This window comes from Megascapheus bottae, chromosome 17 (assembly GCF_031878675.1).
Source record: "Megascapheus bottae isolate mThoBot1 chromosome 17, mThoBot2.hap1, whole genome shotgun sequence".
NCBI classification, from domain to species: Eukaryota; Metazoa; Chordata; class Mammalia; order Rodentia; family Geomyidae; genus Megascapheus; species Megascapheus bottae.
In genome coordinates this window covers 37016691-37040470 of record NC_143525.1, presented here as the reverse complement: position 1 = coordinate 37040470, position 23780 = coordinate 37016691, and the positions used below count along the sequence as shown (strand labels likewise).

Sequence of the window (23780 nt, the reverse complement as noted above, 5' to 3'; positions counted from 1 at the left end):
GAGAGCACAGGGGAAGCCCCCTCCCCATTCCTCAACTCAGAATCCTGAGAACACAGCGACACTCAGCAGCACCACCTCTGGCCCAGGCCGGTCTGGGGGGCTGGGAGACAGAGCTGCAAAGTGGGGGGGGGGGGAAGACTCCCTTCGCTTTCCTTCCCTCCTCCTCTCCCCCTCTCAGTTCCAAAGTGGGGGCCGGGCCAGACTCCTCTGATTGGCCAGGGGACGGGCGGCCGGCTCCCCCTCTCCGAGGGGCAGGGTTCCTTTTGGTTCTCCATCAGGATGGTATAAAAGGGGCCCAAGCCAGCCGTCGGAGCAGACCGGAGTTTCTCCTCGGGGGACGGAGCAGGAGGCACACGGAGTGAGGCCACGCATGAGCCGACGCTAACCCCCCACCCCAGCCGCAAAGAGTCTACATGTCTAGGGTCTAGACATGTTCAGCTTTGTGGACCTCCGGCTCCTGCTCCTCTTAGCGGCCGCCGCCCTCCAGACGCACGGCCAAGAGGCAGAAGTCGTGCGCCAACAGGAAGACAGTAAGTCCCAAACTTTTGCAAGTCCGGGGATGTGTGTCGGGGGGGGGGGGGGCGCTACTTGGTTTCGCATCCTGAGTGTGGCTTCGGGTCACCGTGGCTTCAATGGAAACTGGATGCTCAGGAGACGCAGGGCTGGAAGCGAGGTGGTGAGGGCACTTCCCCTGCGCTCTGGGAGAAGAGTCCAGCCTGGGGTGGGGTGGGGATGGGGTGAAGACCTCCCCAGACGGAGCGGTGAGGACGGACTGCACGGTGAGGTAGCACAGGATGACATTTCAGGCGTGCGCCGCCGGGGAGGACAGCTGGGAGAGCGGAGGCGATCTGGGCACAAGGGAGAGGCAGAGCCCGTCGAGGATACGGGGCGCCCAGCTAGGGAGCCAGAGCCTGCGGTGTAAAAGCGATCGCAAGGGCTGTGGGATGATTCATAAGGAAGGATTGCTTGCCCTCTCTGCGGGCTAGGCCGTTCCGGGGACTGCGGGGTGCAGGGCTCGCGGGGGCGGGGACGCGCGGCGCGGGCGGGGGAGCGCGTCGGGAAGGTTTGGCGCCGAGTTGACAGGGCGGGGTCCTGGCGCTGCCCGCCGAGCCGCGTGGAACGGTGCTGCGCCCTGGGGGCCGCGCTTGACGGCGGCGCGCGAGCTGGAGCTGGGGGAAAACCAACCTCCTCGGCAGGCGTGGACCCCATGTGTAGATCTGGAAAATCAAGACCGGGGACGAGGGCAGCTCCAGCCCGGGGAAACCGGCCCGGCCTGGGTTCCCCCCCCCCCCCCCCACGCCCCGGGTCGTCCATGGCTTGGCGTGGCGCGCCCTCTAGTGGGCGTCTGGACCGAGGCCGCGCCGTGGGCGTGGTTCCCGAGCGCGGCTCCGGGCGGACTTTCCGATCCTCGGCTAACGGGGAGACCCAGGAGACCCCCACACACTGGCCCCCGAGAGCAAACTTTTAAGACGCGTTGGCTGTGGTGGGGAAGTTATATCCCGCTTCAGGGCGACACGTACAGCTTCCCTCCCCCTCCCCAACCAGCCCTCTTCAGCCCCCCCTCCCCTCATTCGGGCCCCGCCCATCCCACCCACCTGCCCTGGGAATGGGGGGCGGAACGCAGGCTGGAACTTCCTTGTCTCCTCCCACGCAAACCACTCCCCAAGAGCCTCCCCCCCCCCCGCCCGACCCTCCTACGCCCCCCCCCCCCACCCCAGGGCTTTTTATTTCATTTGGCCCCGGCGCCCGCAGCCTGAGGTTGAATTTGGAAAGAAACCCAGCCTAAAGCTTTGTTTAAATTCCTGAGAACTGGGAAGAGTTATGGCTGGCCTGGCCAGGCGCCCCGTGCTGTCATCCGGGTTGATGTTCAGCAGATGAGCGTTTAAGGATTTGGAGAAAGAGAAGAAAAAGGGAAGGGGGGGTGAGGAGGAGGAGCGGGGGAGGAGGAGGGAAATGGAAACTCTGAAGGGTGTGCCTGGGAAGCGGAGGGAAAGGGCCAGGAGGATTGGGGTCCCCCGGATGCCTCCCCCAACTGGCGTCTTCTCCCACTTCACCCAGTCCCCCAAGTCAGCTGCATATACGATGGCGTCAGGCACCCTAATAACGCGACGTGGAAACCCGATGTCTGCCTGGTCTGTATCTGCAACAACGGCACCACGATGTGTGACGATGTGATCTGCGAGGACGTCGTGGACTGCGTGGAGCCCCAGATCCTGCAGGGCGAGTGCTGTCCTGTCTGTGTGGAGCACTCGGGTACGACGTGGGTCCGGGCCCGAGGGAGCTGGGGGACACGCGCACACACGCACCCCGGGAGCCTCACCACCAAAATCTAACTGTCCTGTCTCGTCCCCCCCCCCCCCCCCCCACAGTAACACCATACGAAGAGAGCCAAGGAGTCGAGGTAATGACCATCCTCTGCCTGGGACTTTTGACCTCGGCCCAGCACCCCTGTTTTCTCTAACCCATTTCTTGATTCTTTCCCCTCAACCCCACAGGGACCCAAGGGAGACACTGGCCCCCGAGGCCCACGGGTAAGCCTTGCACTGTCTGTGCTTTGGGGGGTGGGGGGGAAGCTGGGGGCGTGGCTCCAGTCCTTGATGATTGAGGCCCCCCACCCTTTCCTGGTGCAGGGACCTGCCGGCCCCCCTGGACGAGATGGCATTCCCGGACAGCCTGGACTTCCTGGACCCCCAGGCCCCCCTGGACCTCCCGGACCCCCTGGCCTTGGAGGAGTAAGTGGAAAATAAAGACCCATGGGGGGGTAGGGGTCCTGTACACCTCTACCCGTTTTGCTTTTGAGTTTTTGGTAGATGATGTGACTTTGTATTTGGAAATAAACTCCAAGGTACAGAAGAGTTGCAAGAATAAGACAAAGCACCTTTATTGACCCCTCATACACTCAGAGGTCACCCAGGTGGTAGAATCCCAGCCCGTGATCAGAAGCGTTAGATACTGAATTCGGAGTCCTGGTCTAGACAAAAAAATAAAATAAAAGATACAAAGGACTTTAGTTTGCTTCATTTGCTTTCCCAGTCTGTTTTATGCACAAGATCATGGCTCTTTTCCTGAGCTACTGGAAAGTTAGGCACCTTTAATGTATATTTCCTTTAATAAAAGTATTGTTATTGTAAAGGTTATGTACAGAGTGGTTACAATTATGTAAGTCAGGTAAAGAGTACATTTCTTTTTAGACAATGTCACCCCTTTAATGTGTATTTCTTTAAAGAACAAGAGCATTCTTTTATGTAATGGTAGCCTTGCTATTAAGTTTAACGTTGATTCAAAACTATAATATAATAGTCCATATTCAAATGTTATCACATGTCCCTAAGAACATCCTTTAGAGCATTTTTCCCTCTCAATCCAGGCTACTAACTAGGATCATGAATCCCTTTGGGGGGGGGGGATTCCTGGAGCTAGGGCTTGAATTCAGGACCTAGGTTCTGTCCCTGAGCCTCTCTGTGCTCAAAACTAGCACTCTTACACTTGAGCCACAGCACCATTTCCCGCTTTTTCTGTGTATGTGTTACTGAGGAATCGAACCCAGGGCTTCATGCATGCTAGGCAAGCACTGTACCACTCAGCCACACTCCCGCCCAAGGATCATGAATCTTGTCTTCTCTTTAATTCCCATAAAGGTAGACTAGTCTTGAAACTCATTTTGTTTCCCACAACATTGAATATTTTAGAAGAGTCTGATTGCTTCACAGAGGCCAGTTACTTTGTACCTGACTCTCAGAGGGGGGTGCCTGTTTAGATTTGCCAGACATGGTGACATTAGCTCAGTTGTGTCACATTGGGATGCACAGGGTGTCAGTTTACCTCATTATTGGTGATGTCTTCTGTCTTTCAGTTTATGTCCTGACCCCAATTTCTCATGCTGTCACTCTCCTTTTTCTAGAACTTTGCTTCTCAGATGTCCTATGGTTACGATGAGAAATCAGCTGGCGTTTCCGTGCCCGGACCCATGGTAAGCCAACAGGAGAGCACAGACTATATGACAGACGAAGGGGTCCAGAAGAGATGGATGGATGGGGAAGGGGCAATGGGGGACACAGGAGGTTTTGGGGAAAAGGCCACCTAGAACCTAAGAAAGGACACGACATCACTTTGGTCCTGACAGGATTCATGGGGCATAGCAAAACCACCCCTAAGTCACGCCTTCCCACATAGCTATCATATCCTACCCTCTCTTGCTTTCCCTCTGTAGGGTCCCTCCGGTCCTCGTGGTCTCCCTGGCCCCCCTGGCGCACCTGTGAGTATGCAGGAGGTCTTGGGCTTTGGGATTTGGGGAGGGATGATTGGGAAAGAGGTCTCTTGGGGAGATGGGGACCACTCGCACCTACTCTTCTGGCCTCACCCTTCTCTTCTGATTTATTCTCCAGGGTCCCCAAGGTTTTCAAGGACCCCCTGGTGAGCCTGGTGAACCTGGAGCTTCTGTAAGTATTCTATGTGGATACAATCTGTTCCATAAACATATCTTCTCCCATGTTAAGGTCTCTCCCCACCCCCCACCACACAACACCTGAGAACTTCTTACCTGCTCTTTCTCAGCCCAGCCTTCCCTTTCTTTGTTTTTCTCATACTAGACATCCTAACCATTGCTTCTCTTATCTCCTCTAGGGTCCCATGGGTCCCCGAGGCCCCCCAGGACCCCCTGGCAAGAACGGAGATGATGTAAGTAGCTCAGAGTAAGATTCCATGACTTCAGGGGTTGGGTACTATAATCATTGCTTGCCACGGCCTTGCCACCGTTGGGGCTAATAATCAGAGGAAGGAGAGAAGGTTCTCTCTGGCGAAGGAAACTGTCCTTAACCAATACTCTTTACCCTTGTGGGATCTTTTCCTATTTCTTCACCTTGGCCACCATAAGGCAATCTCCAATCCCCATCTCTTGAAATACATGATTTCTCAGGTTTACCACTGAGGATACTGATGAGAGTGAATTAAAATTCTGGTGACAGAAACAAGCTCCTTTGAAAGGAGTCAGATTACTCCAGACCAGGGTTTCATGGTAGATCTAACATGAGCTCTAGATTCAGCCCCTGAACTTGACCCTGAGAATCAATCCCAAGAAGTCTAGGACTACCCACAGTTTTCCAGCCCCTGAGACAGGGGCATGATGGCCTTCTCCTCTCCCTCCAGGGGGAAGCTGGCAAACCCGGCCGTCCTGGTGAACGTGGACCTCCTGGACCTCAGGTGAGCACGAGTGTGAAGATCCCCAAGCTTCATTCACTACAGCTGGGCTTCCTTCAGGAACTGTATTCCATTCCAATGGCCTTTCTTTGCCCTTCGCCTTTCTCTCCAGGGTGCTCGGGGATTGCCTGGAACAGCTGGCCTTCCTGGAATGAAGGGACACAGAGTGAGTCCTCGTTGAGTCATCTAAACTCCCCAAGTCTCAGGCCTCCTACCCTTCCAGTCCCTTTCCTTAAAAGATCCTGGCTGGTTACCATGGTGGGTGGCAGCTACAGAAGTTCCAAGGGATGTGAGGCAGACATCTAAAAGGACTTCCTTCCACGGGAAAGAGGTCTGGATAAAGGGAGTGAGTGAGGTCTTGGAGACATTGGTCAAAGACAGTGGCATGGTGGGAGCGACCTCCTGAAGTTAGGTCTGGGTAGGTGTTGAGGTGACCTACCTTCTCTGCAGGGTCTCACTTGGCCCCTCTTTCCTGTTTTAGGGGTTCAGTGGTCTGGATGGTGCTAAGGGAGATGCTGGTCCTGCTGGTCCTAAGGTAAGAGGCTGTCGGAATGTCTTAGTGACCCCACCTCCCTCGCAAAGGTCCATTATGCAGGAACTCCTCACTCTGTTCTCTCTCCTGTAGGGTGAGCCTGGCAGCCCTGGTGAAAATGGAGCTCCTGGTCAGATGGTGAGTGCACCCATTTCTACAAGAAGGGAATGTGGGATGCAGGGACGGGTAGAGACTTAGGGGCAAAGAGTTGTCTCCTGGATCACTTGACTGCTTTTGGTTTGGCTGTTAGGGTCCCCGTGGTCTGCCTGGTGAGAGAGGTCGCCCTGGAGCCCCTGGCCCTGCTGTAAGTATGCCTGACCTCTTGGGGGTTCGCTCGGCTCTGTACAGAGCTCCCCAAGAGCTGCAGGAACTACAGGGCTCAGCGCAATTACCGGGATTTCCCCCCTTTTGCAGGGTGCACGTGGAAATGATGGTGCTACTGGTGCAGCTGGACCCCCGGTGAGTATGGTGTCACCTCAGGGCGTGGGAGTCAGGAGAGGCCTTGGTGTCGGCCCCCTTGAGAGGACCCTGGCAAATAGTCATGTTGGCCCAAACACCCAGGATCTCTGCTGTTCAAGATGTGTCCTGCACTGCCACCTTCCAATTGGTTAATGCTCCATGTCATTCACAGGGTCCCACTGGCCCCGCCGGTCCCCCTGGCTTTCCCGGTGCTGTTGGTGCTAAGGTAAGACCACTTCTGCCTCCCCTCCCCCTGCATTTCTTTCTTGGCACGACTTTCACGGTTCCCCAAATCAGAGAGACAGAGAATGGCCAGAGAGAAGCTTATTTCCCAACACTATTTTTTTTTCCTGGGGTCTCCTTCCAGAGAGGATGCCTCATTCTTGAACATCTGGCCCTGTCTCCTCCCTTTCCTCACACCCCAGAAGTGAAGGTTGGTTTCTGATGTGACCTCTTCTCCAATCCAGGGTGAAGCTGGTCCCCAGGGAGCCCGTGGTTCTGAAGGTCCCCAGGGTGTACGTGGTGAGCCTGGCCCCCCTGGCCCTGCTGGTGCTGCTGGTCCTGCTGTAAGTTGTCTCCCCAGTCTTAGTGTCCCCCAACCTTAGTGTGCAACCTCAGAGTTCCTGCCTGTCACTTACCCTTCTTTCTCTGGGCCACAGGGAAACCCTGGTGCTGATGGACAGCCTGGTGCTAAAGGTGCCAATGTAAGTCTCCTGCCAGCTTCCAGTCCTGCCTTGATGCCCACCCTATACCCCGTACCCTCTACTTCACGCTCATCTGTCTGTGCTGCCACCTACAGGGTGCTCCCGGTATTGCTGGTGCTCCTGGCTTCCCCGGTGCCCGAGGTCCTTCTGGACCCCAGGGCCCCAGCGGCGCTCCCGGTCCCAAGGGTAACAGCGTAAGTACAGACTCTCACCTCGCTACCCCCACTTGGTGAACGTGCAGTGCATGAATTTTCAATGTAGTTGAGGACCCCTAGCGCTCAGCTCACCCTCTCTTCCTCCCCGGCCTCCACTTACAGGGTGAACCTGGTGCTCCCGGAAACAAAGGAGATACTGGTGCCAAAGGAGAGCCCGTAAGTTTTCCATCATCTCTCCCCCCCCCCAGGCCCCCAGCTCAGTCCCTAGGCCCTTGAGAGCCCCTGAAGGGAGGGAACTCTAGGGAAAAATGGAGCCCCTCATCTGCTAGCACATGCTAGTCCCTCACGTCCAGCTCCACCCCAGAGCCTCAGTGATGTAAGCCAGCATCAAGCAGGCTCTGGGTTGGGCACCACAACTGCCAGTCACCAAGACCATCCCCTCCTCTGCCCATTCCAGGGCCCTGCTGGTGTTCAAGGACCCCCTGGCCCTGCTGGTGAAGAAGGAAAGAGGGGAGCCCGAGGTGAACCTGGACCTGCTGGCCTGCCTGGACCCCCTGGCGAGCGTGTGAGTGCTCTCTACCACCTCTCCTCCTCCTCTACCCTCAGCACCCGCCTCATGTCCTGCAGGTGGGCATCTCTGAGCTCAATGGACTCTTCTCCTCCCGTAGGGTGGACCTGGTAGCCGTGGATTCCCTGGTGCCGATGGCGTTGCTGGTCCCAAGGTAACTCCCCTTTGTCCTCAGGGTTCCCCAATATGATGGCTTGCCTGTATCTCCCTCGTTCTTAACCCATCTGATCTTATTTTTGACACCCCGATCCCTCAACCTTGAAAGCCTACCTCCCTCCAATTCTCCCAGAAGGAAGAGGATGTTGGTTCATGGTAAAGATGCCCAGGCTTGAGATGATTATTTTGCCCCCAACCAGGGTCCCGCTGGTGAACGTGGTTCTCCTGGTCCTGCTGGTCCTAAAGGTTCTCCTGGTGAAGCTGGTCGCCCCGGAGAAGCTGGTCTGCCTGGTGCCAAGGTGAGAGCCCAGTCCTCCTGCCCAGCTCAGCCAGAACACCCGCTTGTCTGGGTCCAGGATAAAGCATGCCAGAGTGGTCCACATGTCTGCCTACCATGCTCCTTCTGCCTAGCACTGATTCACATCTCTGCCTCCCTTTAGGGTCTGACTGGAAGCCCTGGCAGCCCTGGTCCTGATGGCAAAACTGGTCCCCCTGTAAGTACGCCTCTTCCTCTCCTTCTCCCCTACTCCCATCTGCCCACCCCAGTCCTCACCATACCCTTGTGTCTTCCATCCTCAGGGTCCTGCTGGTCAAGATGGTCGCCCTGGACCTGCAGGTCCCCCTGGTGCCCGTGGTCAGGCTGGTGTGATGGGATTCCCTGGACCCAAAGGTGCTGCTGTGAGTATTCTGTGCGGAGTACCCTGGAGGCAAGAGTCAGGCTTGAGGATGAGCTCTACAGATTCTCTGTGTCCTCAAGCCTTTTGCTGTCCCTTTTTGGGCCATTAGTAAAAATGAAAGATTGCTCCTGGCTCTGTGATGATCTCCCCATGCAATAAATATTATTAGTGCTACACATCCACATACAGATAGGATGGCTCTTTTATATAGTACCCCCAAATTTGGTGGGTTCTTGGAAGCTCAGAGGCTATGTCCTTTGCAGGCCAGACCTAAAAACTGTCAAGGAATTCCTCATGGGCCATTGCTTGTAGAAGGCCTACATGATTTCTGAAAAGAAAGCCCCTCTCAAAACAGCCCTGCTCAAGCTGGGAAGGGTAGTATATTTGGCTTCTCAGGAAATAGAAATAGGAGGATCATAATCTAAAACCAGCATAGGCAAAGTTAGTGCAAGACCCCCATTTCCCAAAATAAACCAAAAGCAAAAATACTGGGGGCATGACTCAAGGGGTAGAATGCTTGCTTAGCCATCTCAAGGCTCTGAGTTCAATCTCCAGTATTTAAAAAGAATGGTTCCATTAAGCACAATAAGAAGTGACAGAGGCCGGGCGAGGTAGCTCATACCTATAATCCTAGCTACTCAGGAGACTGAGATCTGAGGATCAAGATGTGAATCCAGCCCAGGCACAAAAGGACCTGAGACTCATCTTCAGTTAACTTCTAGAAATGGGCTTGGCTCAAGGGTAGGGTGGTAGCCTTGAGCTGAAGAGCTCAGGGACAGCACCCAGGCTGAGTTCAAGCCCCATGACCCACACATAAAAAAAAATGACTGAGGTCCCCTACTTCTACTTCGGCCCTCAGTCCTGACTCCCTTTCTTTACAGGGAGAACCCGGAAAAGCTGGAGAGCGAGGTGTCCCAGGACCCCCTGGTGCTGTTGTAAGTGTTACTGATTCCTGGTCCCCTGTTTCCTGTCTGCCACTGTCCATGACCCAGGCCTCCCCCAGGGGAGGCCATCAGAAGCTCCTTACCCCACTCACAGTGCTCTTTCTCTCCCCTTCCTGAATTCTTTACCTTCCCTTTTCTGCACAGGGTCCTGCTGGAAAAGATGGAGAAGCTGGAGCTCAGGGACCCCCAGGCCCTTCTGTAAGTGGTCCTGATGCAGAAGCTTGGGGAGCAAGCACGGGGGGAGCCCTCCCACCCCTCCCATCCCTCCTCATCTCAGACTACCTATAACCACGGCATCTTCTCCATGATAGGGTCCCGCTGGTGAGAGAGGTGAACAAGGCCCCGCTGGCTCCCCCGGATTCCAGGTGAGGCTTTCTGGTGTTTACAGGGAAGTAGGGAAATGCCTGTGTTCTCATCCAGACAGACTCTAAACCCCTTCCTCTTTCCCTTCCTTCCCCCACTTTCCACCTACAGGGTCTCCCTGGCCCCGCTGGCCCTCCCGGTGAAGCAGGCAAAACTGGTGAACAGGTAAGCAGCAGTTGTCCAGAGGGGTGCAGGAAATACAGAAGGACAGGCCAATGCCCCTAGCTAATCAGACAACCAGCTGCCATAAGGATGGAGGTTAGACATTAGGAAAGACTTCCTATAAGGAAGGGAAGTACACAGAAAGAAAGCAGGGAAATGCACGTTCTGAGCTGAAAAGAGCTACATAGCTGCTAGGCGGAAAGACTAGTTTTCCTTCCAGTTTTCTACATTTGAGGAGGACATCTGCTCAAGGGAAACCCTCTGTAATCACAAAGGTTGGTTTTGTTCACTTGGCTCCTCTTCCTCTACCTCCCCACAGGGTGTTCCTGGAGACCTTGGTGCCCCTGGCCCCTCTGGAGCAAGAGTAAGTAGAAATTCCATCGCTGCATCCTGTCTCAATGTCCCCAGCCTTGGCCCTGTCCCTGGAGCAGCCATGACATCCCTGTCTTTTCCATGTAGGGCGAGAGAGGTTTCCCTGGCGAACGCGGTGTTCAAGGTCCCCCCGGTCCTGCCGGTCCCCGTGGATCCAACGGTGCTCCTGGTAACGATGGTGCCAAGGTGAGAGCAGTGTGAGGGAAGAGGGCTGGCTGGCTGGCTGGGGGGGAGGTGGTAAGACCAGGTGGTGGAAGCCCCCAGGCAGGCTGAAGTCTGCCTGGCAGCACACATCCTTCTCCTTAAACCAAGCTGGGAGATATCAAGTGGGGGGGCCGGGGAGGGCTCTCAGGGCTTTAGGCTTCACTTTTGGTTGCCATCTAGGGTGATGCTGGTGCCCCTGGAGCCCCTGGTAGCCAAGGTGCCCCTGGTCTTCAAGGAATGCCCGGTGAACGTGGCGCAGCTGGTCTTCCAGGCCCTAAGGGCGACAGAGTAAGTTAAACTTCCCTGGATGGTGCCCATCTACCTCCCTGCTTTAGGTTCCCCAGTATCTCTTTCTCCCAGGACCTTTCTCTTTTCACTCCTCCCTTCTTCCCCTCTGGCCCATTTGCTCCGTGAATCCTCTATCTGTGGTCTAGATCTTTTTTTTTTTTAAATGTTACCATGGTGACAAGAAGAAGAGCACTTTTTAGAAGTTTTCTTGATTCATCCCCCTACATAAGCCAGGGACACCTTCTCCTGGATTCTGCCTGAATCACCAGGCAGGGCCCCTTTCCCCCTGAAAAGGATCGTTGGCATGGTTAGAGTGAGGCAGAGTTGGGGATGGCCCCTCTGGAGTCTCAGAACCCTCAGGTCATCTCCTGGCTCCCCACTGGAAGTCTCAGGCTCTTTCCTGTCTCTAGGGTGATGCTGGTCCCAAAGGTGCTGATGGTTCTCCTGGCAAAGATGGTGTCCGTGGTCTGACTGGACCCATTGGTCCACCTGGCCCTGCTGGTGCTCCTGGTGACAAGGTAAGGGACTAGGAGCTGCCTCCTCACCAGCATACAGCTCTTTATGAATGCACAGCCTGTGCCAGCAAGCCCTGGCATACCACATTGAAACCGAGGAAGTTAGAGAGACAGCAGTAGGGACGCTGTTGGGGGTCACCTGCCAGGATGCTCAAGGGTAACCTCTGACCTTGAACCTCTTATTCCTCCCTTTCAGGGTGAATCTGGTCCCAGCGGCCCCGCTGGTCCCACTGGAGCCCGCGGTGCCCCCGTGAGTATAAAAGCCTCAGTGAAGACCTATACACTCAGCCCTTCTCCCCTGCCTCCTTTCTGTCCACTGCTCTCCCACTCACCCCAGAGCTCAGGACTTCTCTCTAATGTGCCTCCTTGTCTTCTAGGGTGACCGTGGCGAGCCTGGTCCCCCCGGCCCTGCTGGCTTCGCTGGCCCCCCTGTGAGTACCAAGACCCCCTCCCTACTTCTAAGATCACCAAATAGGACATGGAGGATGGGACCTTGGGTGACTGAGGGGGGAGGGGGATGGGTTGTTGCCCTCCTAGGGTTCTCGCGGTCTAGCTGCTGCCACCCCCTCACTCCAGTGGGGCCCCTGGTCCTCTGGGAAGAGAACCTGGACGTCTCCTTCACTTTCCGCTCTCCATCCTGCCCAGGGTGCTGATGGCCAGCCCGGTGCTAAAGGTGAACCTGGCGATGCTGGTGCTAAAGGCGATGCTGGCCCTCCTGGTCCTGCCGGCCCTGCCGGACCCCCCGGTCCCATTGTGAGTATCTCACTCGGCACCCTAACCTGTTGGCAATCTCAGTCCTACACCGGGACTAGATCTCACATCTCTGTGTTCTCCTGCAGGGTAACGTTGGTGCTCCTGGACCCAAAGGTGCTCGGGGCTCTGCTGGTCCTCCTGTGAGTACCACCCTCCTCTGCCAAGCCTACCCCAGGACAGTGGTCAGTGATGGCTGGGCCAGGTGACCTGCCTACTCTCCTCTGATGGCTGTCTTCTCTCCTGCCAGGGTGCTACTGGTTTTCCTGGTGCTGCTGGCCGAGTCGGTCCCCCTGGCCCCTCTGTGAGTATCTGAGTCCTCTGCTCTGGGTGGACGGTGAGGGGCACGTGCTGCCGCCGCGATTCCCTGGTATTCCAGAAGCCTCTGGGGATCTGACAGCCCCTGTTGACCCCATCCAGGGGAATGCTGGTCCTCCCGGCCCTCCTGGCCCTGTTGGCAAAGAAGGCGGCAAAGGTCCCCGTGGTGAGACTGGTCCTGCTGGACGTCCCGGTGAAGTTGGTCCCCCCGGTCCTCCCGGCCCTGCTGGCGAGAAAGGCTCTCCTGGTGCCGACGGGCCTGCTGTAAGTGCGGGCTCTGGTCTCGCGTGCAGAGCTGCGGTGCGGTCCCTGTGCTCTCGTGAGGTGCCTCACCCCTTCCTACCTCCTACAGGGCTCTCCAGGTACTCCTGGACCCCAGGGTATTGCTGGACAACGCGGTGTGGTTGGTCTGCCTGGTCAGAGAGGAGAAAGAGGCTTCCCAGGTCTTCCCGGCCCCTCTGTAAGTGGTTCCTTCTTCTTGGGGGTCCCCAAGAAGAACCTTCCTACTACCTGGAAGCTGGGGTACAGGGAGCCCCCAAGCCCTGTGTCTGATCCTGACTTCTCCTCTCTCCCTCTAGGGTGAGCCTGGCAAACAGGGTCCTTCTGGAGCAAGTGGAGAACGTGGTCCCCCTGGTCCCATGGGCCCCCCTGGGTTAGCTGGACCTCCTGGTGAATCTGGACGCGAGGTGAGTAGCCTGGCCCAAGTGGGTGCCCACAGCAGGGCTAAGTGGGCAGACATCTGAGCTTCGCTCTGGGCAGGGCCTCACATCTCCTCCCTCTACAGGGATCTCCCGGTGCCGAAGGCTCCCCAGGAAGAGACGGCTCTCCAGGCCCCAAGGTAAGAGGGCCCCAGCCCTCCCTGCCTGCCCCGCCCCTGCCCCAGCCTTGTGCCTGCGGTTCAGGCTAACCCACATTGCCCTGCCTTCTTCTCCCAGGGTGACCGTGGTGAGACTGGCCCTGCTGGACCCCCTGGCGCTCCCGGTGCTCCCGGTGCTCCCGGTCCTGTTGGTCCTGCTGGCAAGAGTGGCGATCGTGGTGAGACTGTAAGTAGCTGGGCTTCACTCTGGGCTGAGATTCTCCCAGTTTGCTTAGCGGCCTAAGGATGGACAGCTGACTCCACCTGGGGTCAGGAGAAATGAAGAGGTCTGGGGAGATGTCTATGTCCCTGACTTCCTTAGAAAAAACATCCTGGAGGCCCCTCTCATATCCAGTCTCCTATCCTCTGCCAGGACTGGGGTTTGTCCCAGCTTCCCTGAGGCCTGGCTCTGGAGATGGAGATCAAGAGTGATGGGAGAAGGATGTGGGCCAAGAGATACCTGGCCAGGGAGTCGAGTCATCATGCAGCCCCCACCCTCAGCTTCTCCTGCTCAGGATCTAACACTGTCTTCTCTCCCCAGGGTCCTGCCGGTCCCGCTGGACCCATCGGCCCTGTTGGTGCCCGTGGCCCTGCTGTAAGTGCCCCATGCTAACCTCATGCCCTCAGCCCTTGTTCAGACATGCACTGCACACCACTCAGCACCAGCAAACTTCTGCCTGACAGCCTGTCGGTTCTTCTCTTCTAGGGACCCCAAGGTCCCCGTGGTGATAAGGGTGAGACAGGTGAAACCGGCGAAAGAGGCATCAAGGGTCACCGTGGCTTCTCTGGTCTGCAGGGTCCTCCTGGACCTCCTGTGAGTATTCTCCTCCCCCCAGCCCCTGTGAGCCTTTCTCTGTCATGTCCTCCATTCTGATCTCCCCCTAACAGGGACTGTCTGAAGACTGATAGGCACTCACAAACAGCTTCTAAGGGGTGGAGGGAGTGGGGGCTAGGGGAACAAAGGAAAACTGTGGGCACAATCTCAGTATGCAGACAGTCTGGGGGAAGATTTCCAGAATAAGGAGAGAGGATGCGAGCACCGCCCTTCCTGTCTGCAGCCAGTACCCAGGCTGCACTGAACGTACCCTGGGTCTGAAACGTCTTTCTCTGTGTCCTTCAGGGCTCTCCTGGTGAACAAGGTCCCTCTGGAGCTTCTGGTCCTGCTGGTCCTCGTGTAAGTCACACTTTCCTATCAGTCCTTCCCCGATCCAGGCACACCTTGAGACCCTTTGCCAGGAACACAGGCAATCCCTTGGCAATGTGAGAAGAGTTCAGGGACAGGAGCTAGGGGGAGGAGAGGAGTCCGAACAGCTAGAGTTATCTAGACCTTGATCTTCCCTCTCCCCGCTCCTATCTCCCACAGACTTTCTTGTCCCAGTTGTGGGAAAGAGTGAGGACCCTCTCTCAGGGACAGAGTTTGATGCCGGCCTCATGAGGGCCTAGGAGCCAGAGTCCGGAGGGACGGTGGTCATTCTAAGACTTGAGTGATCTTGAGTTTTCTAGCAGGCTTTCTACATGCATCTCTTCCCCTCTAGGGTCCACCTGGTTCTGCCGGTGCTGCTGGCAAGGACGGACTTAACGGTCTTCCTGGTCCCATCGGCCCCCCTGGTCCTCGTGGTCGCACTGGTGATGCCGGCCCTGTTGTAAGTAGCCACATATCCCTCGTGACTGGCTGTCCTCAAGAAAACACAGACACCGGTAATCCCTGACTTCGTCTGTCCCTACCCAGGGTCCCCCCGGCCCTCCTGGACCCCCTGGTCCCCCTGGTCCTCCCAGCGGCGGTTTCGACTTCAGCTTCATGCCCCAGCCACCTCAAGAGAAAGCTCAGGATGGTGGCCGCTACTACCGGGCTGATGATGCCAATGTGGTCCGTGACCGTGACCTTGAAGTGGACACTACCCTCAAGAGCCTGAGCCAGCAGATCGAGAACATCCGCAGCCCCGAAGGCAGCCGCAAGAACCCCGCCCGCACCTGCCGCGACCTCAAGATGTGCCACTCCGACTGGAAGAGCGGTGAGGGCCTGCCCCGCCTGATCCCGCCCCTCCCTCCCAGCCCTCTCCACCAGCACCCCACCTCCCCTAACGCCCCCCGTCCCGCCCTTCCAGGAGAGTACTGGATCGACCCCAACCAAGGCTGCAACCTGGATGCCATCAAAGTCTTCTGCAACATGGAAACCGGACAGACCTGCGTGTTCCCCACTCAGCCCACCATAGCCCAGAAGAACTGGTACATCAGCGAGAACCCCAAGGAGAAGAAGCATGTATGGTTCGGCGAGAGCATGACTGGTGGATTCCAGGTGTGTGAGCTAGACCCTAGAGCCATTTCCAGGACACAGGCTAACCCAGTGCCCAAAGGCACACGAAGCACTGGATTGGGCTGGATTTGAGACCATGGAAGGGAAAGAGATGAGCTGGGAGGCAGGATTCCTGGGGCCTTGGTACTGACTTGGATGCAGGGGGGCTCAGGGGCAGCTGATGCATCTCTTAGGATGAAGTCTAGTTGGGGATGCTCTGGAGATCCCCATATGGCTACTCAGTGTCTCGCACTCTCTCCCGCCCCCTACAGTTCGAATATGGCAGCGAAGGCTCTGACCCTGCCGATGTGGCTATCCAGCTGACCTTCCTGCGCCTGATGTCCACCGAGGCCTCCCAGAACATCACCTACCACTGCAAGAACAGTGTGGCTTATATGGACAAGCAGACCGGCAACCTCAAGAAGTCCCTGCTCCTCCAGGGCTCCAACGAGATCGAGCTCCGAGGCGAAGGCAACAGCCGCTTCACCTACAGCACCTTGGAGGATGGCTGCTCGGTGGGTCCCCTGTGTGCCCAGCCGGGCCCTGCTTCCCTAGTGCTTTAGCTTGGGGGTAGGCCGAGTGCCCTGGGTTCCAGCACTAACAGCTGTCTCCCATTGTCTCCCCTCACCTCAGAGCCACACCGGAACCTGGGGCAAGACAGTCATCGAATACAAAACCACCAAGACCTCCCGACTGCCCATTATCGATGTGGCACCACTGGACATTGGCGCCCCAGACCAGGAATTCGGAGTCGACATTGGCCCTGCCTGCTTCGTGTAAACTCCCTCCACCCCAATCTGGCTCCCTCCCACCCAGCCCGCTTTCCCCTGATTCTGGAAACAGACAAACAACCCAAACTGAATTTTTCCCCCTCCTCCAAAAAAACAAGCCAAAAAAAAAAAAAAAATGGGAGACAATTTCACATGGACTTTGGAAAATATTTTTTTTCCTTACATTCCTCTCTCAGACTTAGTTTTTAATCTTTGACCAACTGAACATGACCAAAACCACCAAAAGTGCATTCAACCTTACCAAAAAGAAAAAAAAAAAGAATAAATAAATAAGTTTTTAAAAAAAGGAAGCTTGGTCCACTTGCTTGAAGACCCATGTGGGGGTAAGTCCTTTTCTGCCCTCTGGGCTTATGAGACCCCAATACTGACCTTTCTTGCTCTTTTCTCTGTCCCTTCTTAGGACCTTTCCTCCATTGCTTCCCAAATCCCATTCCACCCTCCCCAAAAGACACAAGAAACAAAGCATTGCCTAAGGTAATGCTAAAACACCCAAGTGCCCCCCCTCCAAGCTCCAGTTTACTCTCCCACCCAGCACCTCCAAATCCTGGGGGCACCTGGGGTTCTTTAACTAGAGGAGCCTGACCTCTACAATGCACCCCTTTGTTTTCCAAGGGCCATGCATGCCCCCCTCTGTGGTGTGGAGTCAGGCAGGGTCACAGAAGAGTGGAAATAGCAGATTTGGGGTGAACATGTCAAATACCACCATCCTCACATTGCGTGCGCAGGGCTGGGTGGGAGAAATTGTTCTGTGCCTTGTGTAATTGTGTTGCTGAAAGACTACCTCGTTCTTGTCTTTGTGTGTCACCAGGGGCAACTGTGTGGGGGCAGGGTGGGGGGGAGGGGGCAGTGGCACCCCATTTGATATCAAAGGTGCTACATCTGTGATGGGGTGGGACAGGGGAGGGGTCTCTGGTGCTATCAAAGTTGAGATGTCTCCCTAGGCCGGCAAATATTTCTTTTGTTTCAAGTCATTTTCAAAAATTCTTTTCTCTTTCTCTTTTTTCTCTTTTGTGTGGATGGGGACTCATGTGAATTTTTTTTTTCTAACGGTGCTATTTAACATGGAGGAAGAATGGCAGCTCAACCTGCTGGTTCTCCTCCACCCTCTCCCCACCCCTCTGGCTTCTGGGCCGGTCTCTCTCTGACCTTTCTCTCTCTCTCCTCCAAAATTCTCCCCTCTTGCAACTGTGACCCATTCTCAGCCTCTCCCCTAAACTCTCACATCTGGGTCTCAAGAGCACCACTTCCCAAAGCACAAAGCAGTTTTTGTTTTTTGGTTTTTGGTTTTCCTTCTGGGGTGGGAGGAAGCAAGAAACTCTGTACCTATTTTGTATGTGTATAATAATTTGAGATGTTTTTAATTATTTTGATTGCTGGAATAAAGCATGTGGAAATGACCCAACACATTTGCAATGGCCTCCTAATTTCCTTCTTGGGAGGGGGAGAGCTTGAGGGGGCTGCTTTGGGGTGAGTTGGCTTATCTTCCATCTCCTGCCCTTTCTCTCTTCCTCTTCTTGTCTGGACTTTTGTTTCTCCTCTTCTTGTTCCTCCTGCTCTTGCCTTTCTGATATCTTAACACTGTTTTCTGTTCCTCTTTTATTCTTTCTTACAATCCTTGCATGCTTCCAAATTCTTCACAATGCCATACAGACAGCCCACATGTGCAGTACCACACACACACACACACACACACACACACACACACACACACACAAGCATGTGCGTGTGTGTCCCTCAGGTCCTATTGCCCAAACATCAAGCCTATGTAGCCACCCATGCTGGGGGCACCCTCTAGGAGTAAGGGAGTAAGGGAGGTGCTCCCTGTCGGTCCTGAGAGGAGAAGGGGAACTTGGTGAAAAGGATGTGGAAGCCCCGCTGGAGACACACTAGAGAACATCTAGCTTCTACTTTCTCCTCCCTGCAAAAGTAAGCAGAAAAGCTTGAAAAGGGGCCTGGAAGGTGGCCAGGAGAAAGCATGCTCAGGCTTGCTCTCGTTGGAGGGAAGGATGGAGACTACTCAGCCCCCAAAAGACTCCTAGTGCCCTTGGAAAGCTGTAGTTAAGGCATCTGTGAGGTGCCACTCACAAAGGCATATGAATCTTTCAGTCTCTACATGCCCAGAACAGACCAGAGTCCTTTGCCTGCTCCTGCTCACTTCTTTCCTCTTATTTCCCCAAATTCTTGATTCTTTCCCCTTCCTCCTCCCTTCTTGACCCTTCCTACCTGCCTGAGGACTTAAGGCCACGTAGCAAACGTGACTGGCAGGCTGAGTGGGGACAGTGGCATGTGGTCAGCAGAGGATGGAGATTCCACTGTCAGAAGCCTGTAATGAGTTGAGTACCTGAGCACAGGGAGATGGAGAAGACAGCTGTCCCCCCCACCCCACCATCCAGGTTCTCACAGTTGAAACCTCAAATCTCTGTGTCCTATGTCCCTCCCTCAGGCCTGTGGAGAGATAGACAAGTCTGCAGAGGCTCTCCACCAGCAATACTAATACTGTGGCTGTTACTAAGTATTTCTGCCTACTAATCCCAGTCTTTAATAATTCATCATTAGCACTTCTAGCGCATTGGGATGGTATAAAAATGAAATGAATCTAGAGAGGATAAGAAATCATGGCATATAAATGAACCTGTCTTCAGATGGGAATTATTCAGAGCTGTGTGTGATCAGTGCCCAGTGATGTCTTCCTCCTGATACACTGTCCAGGTAGCTCTCATCTAACCGCACCTCTGGTCCCTGGATCTCTTGCTAACCAGGCTCCACCTCTACCCACCTCCATGCCCATCCAGAAGCCTCCTGAGCCCATTCAAGGCTCATTTTTCTCACTCCTCCCCACCCTCCACAGCCCACATGGCATCATGCCAGCCGAAAAAGTTGACCACAACTCCCACATATGCACCCCACTTCCTACGCTGTACCCTTTCCTGCGCCTGCCCCTTCTCTTGTCTCCTCAGGCCCCGACCCTGAGGTCAAGTTCACATCTCTCTCTCCCTCTCCCTGCCTGGCCCAAGCCAGAGTGCAGTGGTGCTATGCACGGTCCCTATAGATAGCCAAGAGAGAGAAGAATAGAAGATGAGCTGGAGAGGTGTGAATCTGAAGTGGTGTGTGCCTGTGTACAGGCATGGACCAGTGTGAGAAGAAGAGTATGTGAAAACCAGTTGTGGGGGTGAAGGATGGGGAGGGAGACGGTGGTGGTGTCTCTGTCACGAGGCACCAGTGGCTCACACCTATAATCCTACGTATGCAGAAGGCTAAGATGTGTAGCTTGTGGGTCAAATCCAGCCTAAGAAGACAAATTTGTGAGATTCTTATCTTCAGTTAACTACCAGTTAACTGGATCTGGAACTATGAGCTCAAATGGTAGCACATCATATTTCACTTCGAGCAGACAAGAGCACAAGGCTCTGAGTTCAAGCCCCAATACCACATGCACGAGCACGCGTGCGCGCACACACGCGAATCAGTATGTTTCTCACTATATATATCTTTTCAGGTCTACATATGGGCCATGTGTGTGCATGTACATGTGTGTGCACACAAGTGGACACATGCACCCCACATCGGGATTGTGGAGGTGGCAGACTTTGCGTGACAGTACCTCATGGCCTGGGCCCACCGTCCATGTCACCTGGTATGAGGCTGGTGTGTAGTTTCAGTGTAAATTCAGGACAGGAGGGGAAGGGGACAAAGGAACCATTGTACCACACTCCCAATCCAAACCCTCCTTTCCACTGACATCACAGCCGCCCTAAATACAGCTGCCCAGACTTTGTCCCCAAGACCCTCACTGCCTCCTGCCTGGTGGCACAGTGCCTGCTGCTCTCAGCACTGTTCCGCGGGATTTGCCTTTATCTTCTCCATGGAGCGAATTGCTTTTTGTGTGTTTGTTTTCAGTCAAATCCAGACCAGAAATTCTAGAAAACGAGAACACTTCATTTGGATATTGCACTTTTGCTGATCTTGGAATCCTGGTTCTGCTGGGGGCCTGAACGCGTCCATCTCCTAACGGGAGTCACTATAATCAGGATATGGTAGGTTTCCTTTCTCTTTCCTTCCCTCTTCCCCTCCTTCCTTCCTTCCTTCTTTCTTTCTTCTACCCACTCAAAGGTGTATACATTTGTAAGTACCTTAAACAATGTTGGTGAGTTTATGGGGTGAGAACTTATTCCAATGAAAAAGGCCACTGGTGAGACACTGTGAGCCTGAGAAACCATGGGTCACAGTGTCCACAAGCTTAGGAGGGGCTGTGTGTATTTGAACAAGAATGAGTAGGGAGGGGTGTAGAGGGAGACCTCTTCTCTGGAGCCCCTGCACTAGAAAGAGCCCTGTGATCATGAGTGGCTGTGTCCCTGTTCCCTCCTGATATGAATTCCAGAAGGTACCAAGCTGGGCTGGAGCCATGTTGATGGCCCTGGAGGCAAGATTGTGGAAGAAGGTTAGCCTGGTCTAGGAGGATAATGGAGATGTCAATACTGTGTGGAGGATATGCAGGGCCAGGTGAGGATGTATCTATGGGTGCTGGACAAAGTGGGATTGTCCCTGTCTGATTGCATGGAGAAACCGGGAAGGCCAGAAGCTGGGAGGACAGAGAGGAGAGGAGAGGAGAGGAGGATGAGAGCCATAGCAGGGATCTACCACGTTTTTGTTTTTGCCAGTCTTGTGCTTGAACTCAGGGCCTGGGCACTGTCCTTGTACAATTTTTTTCTCAAGGCTAGCACTCTACCACTTGAGCCACAGCACCACTTCTGGCTTTTTCTGAGTATGTGGTACCGAGGAATCGAACCCAGGGCTTCGTGCATGCTAGGCAAGCACTCTACCACTAGGCTATGCTCCTGACTTGGATCTACCATGTTTTAAGGCCCCATGTTCAAGTTCATGGACATTTGTTGCTGTGGGGCCAACACCTCCACTTCCTCAGGACTTTTATTTTTTTTTAAAGCAAGCAAGGGGCCAAGGTGAGCAAGTGTTCTGCAGAAAGCAAGGAAAGGGCTGACTTCTAATACCTGTGGCTCTGAAGTAGAGATAAGGACCCATGAAGTCAGCTCTGCCTCATAAAAATACAAGAAGAGCATACATGCAACTTGCTATTTTCCATCTCCTAGGGAAGAGGGGATAACCACACAGAGTGTGTGTGTGTGTGTGAGAGAGAGAGACAGAGAGAGAGAGAGAGAGAGAGAGAGAGAGAGAGAGAGAGAGAGAGAGAGAGAGAGAGACAGAGAGAGAGACAGAGAGACAGAGAGAGAGACAGAGAGAGAGAGAGAGAGACAGAGAGACAGAGAGAGAGAGACAGAGAGAGAGAGAGACAGAGAGACAGAGAGAGAGAGACAGAGAGACAGAGAGACAGAGAGAGAGAGACAGAGAGACAGAGAGAGAGACAGAGAGAGAGACAGAGAGACAGAGACAGAGACTGAGACAGAGAAAGACAGAGAAAGACAGAGAGTGTCCAGGGCCTGGATTCTATTCTTTATTATCCCTTTGCATTGGCACTAAGATGGTACTCTACTATCTTGAGTCACAGCTCCACTTTCAGGATTTTGGTGGTTAATTGAAGATGAGAATCTCACAGATTAGATTTTCCTGCCTGAACTGGCTTTGAACCATGGTCCTCAGATGTCAGCTGCCTGAGTAGATAGTGTTACAGGTGTGAGCCACCAGTGCCTGGCTCCCCAAATATCAACTTATCTTTACATTTACAGCACATCTCAGTTTAGACTAGACATATAGCCGGTGCTCAGAAACCACACACGGCCAAGAGCAGAGCTGTGCCAAAGAACATGCACTTGAAATTCACACAGAAAAATAAGAAAAGATTCCTCCAAGTCATTAATGAAAATGAAGCCTATCTGGTATAGGGTCGGGGGCAGAGAGACCCCATGGACCTCTGTTCTTGGAAAGAACATATGAATGCTTGTGTATGAGTGTCCAATTTCTGGGAATGACAGTATGTCACCACTCCAGAGGTCATGTGGCTTGAACTCTGGGCCTGGGCACTCTCCCTGAGTTCTTCAGCTTAAGGCTAGCACCCTACCCTTGGAGCCACCGTGCCACTTCCGGTTCTCTGGTGGTTAATTGAAGAGTCTCATGGACTTTAGTGCCCAGGCTGTCTTTGAACCTCCATGCTCAGATCACAGCCTCCTGAATAGCTAGGATTACAGGCATGAGCCACCATGTCCAGCAGCTCTTTCTTCTTTTCTTTTTTTTTTTTTTTTGTCAGTCATAGGCTTGAACTCAGAGCCCGGGCACTATCCCTGAGCTGTTTTGCTCAAAGCTAGCACTCCATTATTTTATGGCACAGCGTCACTTCTGGTTTCCTGGTAGCTAATTGGAGATAAGTCTCACCGCCTTTGCTGCCCCAGCTGACTTTGAGCCTCAATCCTCAGTCTCAGCCTCCTGAGTAGCTGGGATTACAGGGCCCATTGAGGACCAAGCAATTTATAAGCACACTGTGTGCTCTGATGAGGTGGAATCACACCTCAAACCTCAGGTCCTGTGTGGAGAAGTGTTATCCTCTGGAGGTTTCACTGGAGGTAGCACCTTGGTCCTCAAGTCTGAACAAAGATAGTGAAAAGGAAAGAAAAGAAAAGTGTCTGGAGCCAGCCAGCCCAGTCAGACATATCTGGAAGGCTTGAAGTCAGGGCCTGAGCACTGTCCTTGGACACTTTTTGCTCAAGGCTAGTATTCCACTCGAGCCACAACACTTCTGGCTCTTTCTATGTATGTGGTACTAAGGAATCAAAGCCAGAGCTTCGTGCATGCTAAACAAGCACTCTTCCACTAGTCCATGCTCCCAGTTCCTCTGGAAGATTCTTTTCTCTTATTAACCACCAAAAGACCAGACGAGAAAGTGTGTAAAGTGCCAGCCTTAAGCAGAAAAAAAAAAAAAAAGTTGAGTAAGAACTCAAGTCCCTGAGTTCAAGTCCCAGTACCGGCATTAAAAAAAAGAAGAAGACAAGGTATCTGGTGAGAGCCAGGCCATGTGTGGGAGCTGTAAGTGAAGGTGGGGGCCAGACATCAGTCCACATGAGTAGTGCGTTCCATGGACTGGAGGAGAGGAGGTAGAATGAGCCTGGGTTGAGTCTCAAGTGGAGTGAGTGCCACTCTTTGTCAGGGTCTGTGAGGACAGGGTGTGGCTGCAGGGTAGAATCCTGCCCTCCTGGGAGGGGCTGTGTGTCTGTGTCTGTGTCTGTGTCCTGGCTGAGAGCTGCTGGACAGCTGGGTGTTGGAGTTTGTGTGCCAGACACGGTGTGCTCTGCAGTCACGCCATCCTCCCGGCTACTTGTCTGGGCCACTTCCTCGCAGGCAGGCAGCCAGACCAGGCTCCTGTGTGCTCCTGGGAGCTGGGCAGGGAGGAAGGCACTGCCAAGACCCCAAGGCAGGGCTTGGAAGCAGGGGGAGGGAGGAGCTGGCCTTTAAGTCTCCCAACACAGGCCAACTCAGGAAACACTGACAGGAAGACCCGAGGTCTGGCTGGCTA

At 54.3% G+C, this 23780-nt stretch overlaps 1 protein-coding gene across 1 annotated transcript; it reads left to right on the top strand.

Moving 5' to 3' along the window:
- Positions 1-427: 427 nt before the first annotated feature.
- Col1a1 (collagen type I alpha 1 chain) lies at positions 428-17000 on the top strand. The gene is made up of 51 exons (XM_090350976.1): positions 428-530; positions 2059-2253; positions 2370-2401; positions 2496-2531; positions 2631-2732; positions 3902-3970; positions 4211-4255; positions 4386-4439; positions 4624-4677; positions 5146-5199; positions 5309-5362; positions 5678-5731; positions 5822-5866; positions 5979-6032; positions 6143-6187; positions 6360-6413; positions 6655-6753; positions 6847-6891; positions 6987-7085; positions 7209-7262; positions 7504-7611; positions 7715-7768; positions 7971-8069; positions 8211-8264; positions 8350-8448; positions 9329-9382; positions 9536-9589; positions 9703-9756; positions 9866-9919; positions 10236-10280; positions 10376-10474; positions 10673-10780; positions 11191-11298; positions 11492-11545; positions 11673-11726; positions 11941-12048; positions 12135-12188; positions 12296-12349; positions 12466-12627; positions 12716-12823; positions 12942-13049; positions 13148-13201; positions 13299-13406; positions 13761-13814; positions 13926-14033; positions 14340-14393; positions 14755-14862; positions 14949-15231; positions 15325-15515; positions 15785-16027; positions 16146-17000. Exons 1-51 carry the CDS (start codon positions 431-433, stop codon positions 16290-16292), a joined length of 4386 nt encoding a protein of 1461 aa, XP_090207102.1. The 5' UTR covers positions 428-430; the 3' UTR covers positions 16293-17000.
- The last annotated feature ends 6780 nt before the right edge of the window (positions 17001-23780 follow it).

Coding starts and splice junctions, on each gene's coding strand:
- Col1a1 (XM_090350976.1), top strand. CDS start 431: ATGTTCAGCTTTGTGGACCTCCGGCTCCTGCTCCTCTTAGCGGCCGCC. Junction 8,265..8,349: donor ATGGCAAAACTGGTCCCCCT/GTAAGTACGCCT, acceptor TTCCATCCTCAG/GGTCCTGCTGGTCAAGATGG. Junction 12,628..12,715: donor CTGGTGCCGACGGGCCTGCT/GTAAGTGCGGGC, acceptor TACCTCCTACAG/GGCTCTCCAGGTACTCCTGG.